The sequence below is a fragment of the Perissodus microlepis genome, chromosome 7, assembly GCF_051167445.1.
Source record: "Perissodus microlepis isolate ML-2025 ecotype Zambia chromosome 7, ASM5116744v1, whole genome shotgun sequence".
Classification (NCBI taxonomy): Eukaryota; Metazoa; Chordata; class Actinopteri; order Cichliformes; family Cichlidae; genus Perissodus; species Perissodus microlepis.
The window spans coordinates 47,002,602-47,012,915 of NC_140467.1; the positions used below are offsets into that span (position 1 = coordinate 47,002,602).

The window sequence follows — 10,314 nt, forward strand, 5'->3', positions numbered from 1 at the left end:
AGAAATTACAGTTATTAATCTTTTCTGCCCCAGCCTTATCCCTGAATTACAATCCAAGCATAACCATCCATTACTAGCATCTCTGATACCCTATTTTATTATTGGGCCTTGGAGACCCACAATAGATTTTCCTTATTGCTGTTGGCGACTTAAGTATAAATTACAACCACTTCCAAACACACTTGTTACTTGTTGCTTCAAAACAGCTCACAAGGAAATAGTGAACATTTTATTCTATTCTATGAGTCTGAAAGGTTTACTTACTAGATACCTTAGAAAGTAAGCTTTTAACATACAAAGTATGAAAAGAACAAATAAAGTAAAATGCCTAAACCGTTTATATAAGCAATAAGAATGTAACACTTCCAGCTTCCAGGTATGATCAAATTAACTAGATAAAAAAAAAACAAGCTGTGTGACAACTTTATACTAACCCCTGTGGGTATGTGGCAGCTTTAAATTAATGAAAAGCAAACGATGCCAATTTTTAAAGAAAATCACCATAAGTTATAGAGAGAGCTCCATCTCCTTTGTGACAAAGAGGCTGTTCTTTTCTTTTATTCATTCTGTACATTTGCATCTAATACTTCCATTAAAATGTCTAAAAATGCAGGACCTTTCATATTATTTAATATCCTAATTGGTGGTTTTACTTAAAAGATCTGGATACCTCTACCTCTGATATTTTATCCAGCACTTTGTTGTTGGCGCTGATTTGGACTTCTTTGCCAGAAGGTGACCAGATATGGAGGACATTTAAGAACTGTGTCCCCCAGAGCATCTTCCTGGGTAGAAACCTGGATGCAGAGCGATGTCCCAGCGTTCTGTGTGCTGAAATGCTGTGTGACGTCGTAACGAAGGCCGCAGCTCTCTGCGATTGTTGTAGGGCTGTTATGTGCGTGTAGTGTAGTGGCAGCTGGAGCAGTGGCTTTGACCTCCAGTTGCTCATGTCCCACAGCAGATATATCCACAGGCAATACCGCATAGGCATGCAAAAAGCTCTCACCAATGTTGCACTTGAGGTCAGTAGGCCAACAGTATTCCCCGAGGTCTCCTAGGAAAGGAAACTAGTTTGTGAAGGCCTATACACATGCGCAATATAAAACAGGTCAGTCAGGTGGAGATAGATGCAGCAGAACCACTTTAACTAGCGATGATGTCTCTTAGGAATTATTTTCAGAACACAGCCTGAGATTTGATTTTGCAACAAATACCCCGCACGCCTCCAACCCAGAGTTGATGGTGTCATGTTGTGTCTCCTTACCTTCAGTTGAGTCTGACAGCCGAATGTTATGATTGTCCTGAAGCTGCAATTTTTTGATGTATGTCATCCCAGTACACTCCATTAAACAGTCACTTGGTTGTATCACCCTCCTGGGAAGCGGGTTGATCAGTGTTTCTTTTTCTGAACATTCAATTGCGCCGACAGCCAGCAGAAGTGGCCACAGTATGCCACAAGACAACCATATGCCGATATGTCCTGGCATTCTGTCCAGCATTAATCAAAAACCGAGGCAGCTGCCAATGTTGAGCTAGACCTGAAACTTCACAGACTTTAAACTTAGAACTATATGTAAGGATTTCACTGCAGCCAGGAAAGGATTACATGTACAGCAGCTAAAAAAACATTAGAGGCTCCTCAGAAGTACGCAACATGTTGCTCTCCTTCACACCAACACCTAGTTTTATACAGTACTGTGCCAACTTTTCCTCATCATCTACTTTTTCCCTCCCACTTGAATTAACAGCAAGTCTGTGGCTGGCAGTAAGCCACGAGGGGCTGGTATAAGGAAAGTTTTATTTAAAAATGTCAGTTCAGAGAATAATATAAAGAATACTGTAACGTGGGTTGTATTCAGTGGTTGAGAGGACCACTCAGCCCACGACAACACTGGTACTGGGAATTCCACAGTGCTTGTCCTTTAATAAACACACTCTTCACTAACCTTACAAGGCCCTGTTGAACGGCTGCTGTCTTATCATGAAGCAAGCAGTGTTCATACAACTTGTAATGTTACTTTGAGTTAAGGAGGTAAAGATATGAGGTCCACCTGAGTCCATGTGTTCATGTGCCAGCACGCTTCTCACACACTCTACAGGGGGCAGTGGCGCATACTTGTGACATCACTAAACATTAACTTAGGTGGTCTTAAAGAGACACCACACAATTGTGACTGTTACAATGCATTGTTGTGATATGTTATACTTCTATTCCTTGTGTTTTATTGTGAAGCATTTTGTTTAATTTGTGAATTATACTTACACAATAGCAACTGAGAAGTATTAAAAAAAATTAGCTGATTTCAATCATTTATAATCTTTTATTGGAATAAGCAAGAATTTATTGAATGGTACAAGTGATTAAGATGGGAAAACAATGTCTTGAGCACAGTAAAAAAAAAGGTTTATCTAAATATGTTAAATTGCTTTATTGTATAGCACTGTAAGCAGTAGTACACTTGTGAAACATTACTTAAAACATGGTGGTAATTTTGTAAAATAAGCCAGAGTATACAACAAAATAAAAAAACAACCAAGAGCTGTCACCAGTCTTAATCAAAAAAGCATAAATTTTAAAACAAACAAACAAAAAAACAAGAATTCTTCAATGTAAATGTATATAAAAGCAGTCAGATAATGTAATGTAAATTACGCCACAAACACATAAAACTGAAGCAGCCAATCTCAAAAATAAGAATCTGAATTTTGAATATCTAACTGTTGCAATTGGCAGAATTTATATACATATGACAAATCAGAATCAAAATTAAATGTAGACAGAATATTGTTTGTTCTCCTCTGTTAAAGCATGTCAGTCATATCACCAGTAAATAGTTTAATTATGAACTTTTAAAGTTGCAGTTTTTGGGTTTGAGGGCCAACATTGTTTTTCTTTTTCCTCAGTTGAAACATGAAAATATAGAGTATAACCAATGGAAAGTCATGCCCATGCCCCACAGAAATTAATAGATTGCTAAATTTAATGAAACATAATCTGTGAAGATTACATATCAGAGACGATCTGCTTTAAGAGTAGAGCCTGATCCTCTTGTGAGAGGGTCTGGCTCAAGTCTTACATTTCTTCAGGGAACATTTCTTCTCAGTAATAGTTAACAGCTATTAATAGTAGCCTGTCCACATGAGATTTATTTAAAGACAGACTGTGAGGATTTACCATACATGTGTTGGCTGGAGCTTTCTTTGATTCAACGGTTACAGACAAAGACATAAAGATTGTGTAATTACTGTTAAATCAGTTGAACAATAATTGTCCAGCTTTCCAAAACTCCTGTTTTAATACAGCGCAGCTGCAGGAATGGAAAGCCCAGACTTGCTTTGGTTCCTGGAGCCAGTGCTGAATGCACTTTCTATTTTAAAAGGGAAAGACAACCTACAAAAGCAGCGTTTGTATGAGAACAGAATTGTGGATATGATTTTTTGTTCTTTTGATGTGTGTATAAAAGCCAAGCGGTTCATACCACACACTCAAGACAGCCTACTCCTTGCCAGGATCCTCAGAGTTGCCCAGCCCACAGCCACAGCTGCGGGTCAGCTGCATGGAGGAAATGACAATGGTGCTGGATTCATCCATATAGACAATGGGCACCACTTCATGGGAGGTGGGCTGACAGCATGGCACCTGGTCCTGGGAAAAGATAAAGAGACCAGGAATCAGACACGGTGCATATTTTCATGATTATAGAGCTGACGCTTAAGCATTTTAAAAATTGTATTGTTGTCATATTTCAGTGGAAAAAACCCCATAAACATTTAGAGTGTGCAGGACTTGCTCTGCTCCACACCAAATAAAGCAAGGTGTCAAGAAATGATTTACATTTTTATTTTGTTTAAATAGAAATGATTTAAACAAAATAACAAACACTTCAACTTCTAGTTTTGATTTTTATTTACTGTTTTGTTTCCACAATACTCTCCTGCTGTCACGCTTTTTCTGGTCGATGAACTTTGTGGAATGCCTTGGCTTGTTTTTGGTCAAGTTCATTTATGTTGGCAGGAAGAAGAAGTACACGTGCTTATCTACATGCAGCTGTTTCGCCTCCAGAGCACACCAAGGTAAGATACGTGCTGTTCTTAGGCAGCATAGTAGAAAATAACAAAGTACATCATAAATCTAAGCATTGTGCTGTTCCCACACACCTCTGAGAATTTCCTATGCCAGGTTTTGTTTTTTGGGGGACTAAAGCACAACATATAAATATCTATAGATGTAAATGTGAGTCAAAAACATATAAATCAGTGAATTATTCTCTTGTAATAATGTCTTTGTTAACTATACCTGTGTGTTGGCATCCTGGATATTTACTTGGGATGATGGACATTGCACAGTGGTCATGGCAGAGTTGCAGGTTGCGCATTGAACATAGGTAAGACTCAAGGGCTGGATCACCCAGCTGTCCCAGCCCAGATCTGGGAAATTAAACACTTGATTACTGTACTGAAAAATGCTGCATACCAGTATTATTGTTACACATAAATAACAATGTATTGTTACACACCTTTCATAAAGATCTCTGAGGCAATGGAGCAACAGTTCAGGCTCGCACTGTTTTGATTATCAGCTGATGCAGAGTAGCCTGGGACTGCTGGGGCTGGAAGGAGATACAGAGGCACTGTAAGAGTTTAGAGTTGACTGCCACTAAGCGCTAGGTTGAGGGTGGTACATTTTTCTGTGTATCTTTTGATTTCACATACTTGCAGTATGCTTGGCTGCGTGAGAAATGATGCTGAAGGTTCGGTTCCACTGCTCTCTGACACTGTCCAGTGCACCGGCAGGTAGCTGCGGCTCAGTCTGCAAGTTCAGAACCCCAAGAAGGTTCTTTTTGATGGACTGCCATGACTCACCTTGGCACCTGAACATCACAAACAATGTTGTGTTGGAAAAAAAAAGAAAGAAAGTAATCTTTGTTGTTTTTACAGCATTAAAAGAAAAAGTAGTTGGTTTCTAGATACCCTCAAATACCCTCGTGGACTAGTGGTTTGCAGATGTTTGGCTGAAGTGAGACAAGTGTGATTGATTTCATTACTGCAGCTTGAACAGAACAGTCTGTTATGTCTCTGTGCAGCTCTCCCTGAAAACCATTTGGGCAACATGACCCTGAATCACACACTGAATTTACTATTTAACCCATGTGACCTCACCGCACGTGCATCAGCACACAGCTCACTCTGATTTCTGAACAATAGAGAAAGATTTCCTTGAAACATTCCCAAAACATAATTAAAACATCATACAAATAGATGGCTGTACTAACAAAAACTACATAGGCCCGCAAAATTGTGGTGTGGTTATTGCAGAGATTCTGATTTGGTATTGATACTGACCTGTGACCTAAGACAGCAGCTTCAGGTTCTTTCCTGGATGGATCCAAGACAAATGCCATCATCATGGAAGAGCCCAAAAGCATTGTCATGACAATGAATGCAAAGGCCATGGTGGATGAACACGTAAGACTGGCTGCAGACAAAGGCTGCGGTTGGTTCCGAACGTCTGGTCGGAGGAGGAGATAGGAGCGACAAAACTGGGATGCTGCGCTAGGTATTGTTTGTCAGGGTCTGGGAACCACGGTTTTTATCTGCTTGTACCCCAACGTGGCCTTGAGATAGTTAACACTGTAAACTTTTCCCCTGTTCTGTGTGAAAGAATAAATGAACGAAGATTAATGGGAGGAGAAAGAGAGGTCACAAATGCAGGCAAAAAAAAACTTAGGAACAAGAGGTACACATATGTTGTAAAAAACATGTACTCATGTTATAGTATGCCTGCCTGGGCACAACACTTTGACAAAAGGTTTGAATTTATATTTAAAGTTGGTGTTTCTATTATTATTACTTATGTATTTTTGCTATTTCCATAGGTGAAGGAAAATTATGAACACCTCTCGATGTAATGCAGTCCATTAAACATCCTGACTAAATGACCTTATCAGTGAAATACCTAATTTAACAAGAGGCACTCTGAGACTGTCCTTCATCAAGGCAGCTCACTCTGAGGGCAGTATTGCATTTATATAATTACTTAGTTTTCTTTGTTTGTTAAAACATACTTTAAGCAGTTTGCAGTGCACTGAAACTCCTATAAGGGTTGCGTGACAGATGTTTCATTTGATTATACAAACATTATATCACAATAGGTAATGAATAATAGGCACTGATTTTTAAAAAACTGGAAAAGAATAACTTGAGCTTATTATATAAAAACTACTATATTTCTAACTAACTAGGCAGTTATTTATCTTTCTCTGTACAATACTTTCATTAAAGTCTTAATGCACTTTGCAGTCAACTTGAAAGAAAGTAAGTAAAATTAAAAAAGTAAAATTTGAGATCAGGCATCATGATATTTAGATGCAAACTATAATGTGATGTCATATCCTGAATGTTGCAAAACAAACAAACAAAGGCAGCAGAATTTTAAGCACAATTTTATGAAAGTTTGACATTTTTTGACCTTGAAGAAGAGATCAGAGGCCCAAAGTGGCGTCATACTTGGAATATCCATATATCATTTCCTATATGTTGTCAGTACAAACAAATTGAAGTAGAAAACAGTTTTAAATAGCTCTATATTCCATTAATATAACTTTTAAAATGTGACATGATCTTTTAAATTTTAATACTTTCTACACAATATATTAGGTTATAAAGCTTTAGTACATTTTTTACCTTGAAGATCGGGATGGCTGTAAGTCAGATTTTAATTAATAGTTAATCAGGCCCCAGTCTGCACCCCTATAAAGTTTTATCACAATTCCTTCAAAAGGCATTTTATATTGTAAGGTAAAGAACCTACAATAATAGTGAGAAACCCCCAACAATCAAATGATCCTCTTTGAGCAAGCACTTGGAAACAGTGGGTAGGAAAAACTCCCTTTTAACAGGAAGAAATCTCTGTAAGAACCAGACTCATAGAGGGGTAACGGCAACCAGTCGGGGTGAGGGAAGACAGACAGGACAAAAGAATGTGGAAGAGAGTCAGAGATAAATAGTGACTACTCATTAAATGCAGAATGGTGCGTAAGCACCAAGTTAGTGAAAAGGGTGAGTAAAGAAGAAACACTCAGTGCATGATGGGAAGCCCCCAGCAGGCTAGGCTATTGCAGCGTCACTCAGGGAGGATTCAGGATCACCCCATAAAAAAGGAAAGGTTTAAGCCTAATTATAAAAGTAGAGGTGTCTGTCTTCCGAATACAAACTGAGAACTAGTCCCAAAGCTTGAAAGCTAAAGGCTCTGCTTGCCATTCTGCTTTTAAATATCCTGGGAAACACAGGTAAGCCTGCAGTCTGAGTGAAGTGCTCCTTTAGGGTGACGTGTATGATCATTATTATTCAGATAAGATGGGGGCTGATGATTTAAGACCTTGTATGTGAGGAGAAGCATTTTAAATTAAATTCTGAATTTAACAGGGAGCCGATGAAGAGAAGCCAATATGGGAGAAATATGCTTCTATTTCCAGTACAATAATGCAGTTACTGCATCATTTTGGATCAAATGATGGCTTTTCAGGGAGTTTTGAGGACAGCCTGAAAATAATATATTACAAAAGCAGATAATAAAAGTAATAAATGCATGAAGTCGTTTTTAAGCACCATTCAGGATGTTTCCATTTTTAGAGATATTGCACAAATGCAAGAAAGCAGTCCTACATGTTTGTTTAATATGTTCACTGAAGGACATCCTGGTCAAAAATTACTCCATGATTATTCACAGTGTGATTGGAGGCCAAGATAATGACATCCAGAGTAAGTCTCTGGTTAGATGTCATTTTTCTAAGAATTTCAGTGGTGGGTACAATAACCTTTCATTTGAATTTAGAAACTAAAAATAGATGTCATCCCAATCTTTATGTCTTTAAGACATTCCTGCAGTTTAACTGTTGTGTGTGTTTATCTGGAACTCCATAACTAACATTTGTGTGTGAAGAAGATGCCTCATTTACATAAACAAACGGGAGTCTATTTGATAGATATGATTCAAACCACTACTCTGCAGTAACTTTAATTCCCAAGGCATGCTCTAATGTCTGTAATAAAATAGTGTGGTCATCAGTATCAACTGCTGCACTGAAGTCTAGTAGGACAGTACCAGAAATAAGTAATGCCCAAGGCCATAAGATCACTTGTAACCTTTCCTGACACTGTTTCTGTACTGTGATGAGGTTCAAAACCTGACTAAAACTCTTTGAATAAACCATTTATATCATATATGTGTTTTGGGTTTTTTGCACTACACATTTGGGTTTGAACAGTCAAAGATGGCAACGGATGACCCATCGACTGACCCCAGTTTATAATCATGGGAAAAATACAGTTGGTTTCAACAAACTGCAACAAACTAGCATTTATTTCTGCATATGGGTGATTATCAGTTTGTATCACACCTCACATTTTCGGGCATCACATGAAAGGTGGAAATCTCCCCAGATAAACAAAAAAACGATATTATTTCTCTGCAGCTGTTTTTCAAGGACAGGATCCTGGGGGAAGAAATGTAATACAAAGCAACAATGATTGCTGCAGGTGATGTTAATATCTGAAAAAAAAAAAACTTTCACAGTTCTGTGGGTCATGAGGCCACAGACTTGTGTGGAATGGCAGCTACAAGTTCTGCGTCCTTAGCTGACCTCCGTCTCTTCAGATTCCTCAAGTAACAACTAAATTTGCAGCAGCCAAACTTTCTCATGAGGCCAAATTGGTTCTCTTATCTGCAGCCTGCAGATACCAAACAAGAATTCTTCCACGCTGCCAAAGGAATTCATGCTGCAAGCTGTTGCTTGCAATACTTTCCTTTGGAGGTGATATAACAAGTCTGTCTTTCACCTTAGATAAAGACCTGCACTAAGTTAAATGACTGTCTGTTCAATATATTTACATGTATGTATGCATGTACATATCTATGTATTATATGGAAAAGAAATATGTGTTTTTACCTCAGTTCACAGTTTTGGAAAATATTATACATTCACTCAGGGTTGTACTACCAGAAAGATATCCCTTCTCTATTCTTCAGTATCTTGTACTATTTTTTTCTTAAATTTAATTTCAAAATAGAAAGTCATATTGTGATCAAAATAATGCAATATAGTATTTTAATTTGTTGGGGCAAATTGACACAATGTTACCAAAGGTAGAAGTCTGTGAACATAATTTATTTAAACACTTATTTTTTGAAAAGGTTTAATTATGAACATATTGTAGGTCTACTTTGCTTATGTAAAAGTACAAATACTTCTGTCAGAATGTAACTGCTTCATATTATTACAATAATATTTTAGAGCCTTTTAAACCCACATAATTCACATATGGAAAATAGTCTTGCGTAAGATGCTGTATGGGTCTCAACAACACTGCAAAGATCTTAACCTCAGGTCTTAAATTTTCCATGACTCAGCTTCTCAGGGCTGGAATGCTTTAATTTGTACTCTAAACCAGTAATTAAATATAAACATGTGCAAACAAGTACTTTCTGTGCAGATGAAGTCTGATGTAGTGCTTTTTTTTTTTTTTTAAAGAAAATCTGTAATATGAACAACTTCAGACTGAAAATACATGAGTAGCATTTTTGTATGCTAGTTTTTACATTCAGCTTACTTGAATGATTTTAATCCAGTGGTATCTGGCATGGAGATCAGACTCATCAAATGGTCACAGGACACTTTTGAGACATCAAGAGGCGAATTAATGAGAAGGAAGCCAAAAGACAGAGAAAAGTGATTTTACATGACACAGATGCAGTTTTTTGGGTGTAGAAGACTGTATATAAAAGATGGACATAGCTACCATGCCCATACTGGCTTTTGCCATTTTTGGTTTTAGGGTGGTGAATAGTCATGGAGCTCCAGTCCTCCTGTGGGTCTCTGCCATTTCTCTTTCTCCCCCTTTGTTTTCTCTCTTTTGTGTGCTTGTTGCTCTGTGTGTGGGTGTTGTAACAGTTGCTGTTGTAACGCAGTGTATCGCCACATGGCGGCGCATCCAGTCTCGTGACTGGTGTGTCACCCCCTTTTTGTTCTTCTTTGTAACATCTCTCAGTAATGGATTTTTCCGTGTGTTCGCGGACTAGTGTGCTCTGTAGTTGCCCTTGTTTTAGCCTTTAACCGTTTAGTCAACCATTTCCCCAAAGTGTGAGTAATAAGTCCAGCGCACTGATGGTGGGCGTGTGTGTGTCACTCCAGCTTTAGACAGCTTGCAGCTATGTATGAATGAGAGTCCTTGAGTAGCAGACGTCTCCCACCACTTCCTTGTCGTAGAATGTCACAGCACCAACAGGTGCTGCTGGCTGGGATCACACAGAGACTT

The 10,314-nt window shown here is 38.2% G+C and overlaps 1 protein-coding gene across 1 annotated transcript; it reads right to left on the bottom strand.

Annotated features, from left to right (window-relative positions):
• Positions 1-2,314: 2,314 nt before the first annotated feature.
• gsdf (gonadal somatic cell derived factor) lies at positions 2,315-5,576 on the bottom strand. The gene is made up of 5 exons (XM_084935481.1): positions 5,344-5,576; positions 4,714-4,871; positions 4,518-4,610; positions 4,298-4,428; positions 2,315-3,646 (listed from the first exon to the last, which is right to left on the bottom strand). The coding sequence occupies exons 1-5, from the start codon at positions 5,451-5,453 to the stop codon at positions 3,497-3,499; spliced, it is 642 nt and encodes a 213-aa protein (XP_084791607.1). The 5' UTR covers positions 5,454-5,576; the 3' UTR covers positions 2,315-3,496.
• Between the last annotated feature and the right edge of the window lie 4,738 nt (positions 5,577-10,314).

Excerpts from the sequence above, each read along its gene's own strand:
- gsdf (XM_084935481.1), bottom strand. The coding sequence starts at position 5,453 with ATGGCCTTTGCATTCATTGTCATGACAATGCTTTTGGGCTCTTCCATG. Across the intron at positions 4,872-5,343 it reads GCTGCTGTCTTAGGTCACAG|GTGCCAAGGTGAGTCATGGC; the intron begins GTCAGTATCAAT and ends TGTGATGTTCAG. Across the intron at positions 4,611-4,713 it reads CGCAGCCAAGCATACTGCAA|CCCCAGCAGTCCCAGGCTAC; the intron begins GTATGTGAAATC and ends ATCTCCTTCCAG.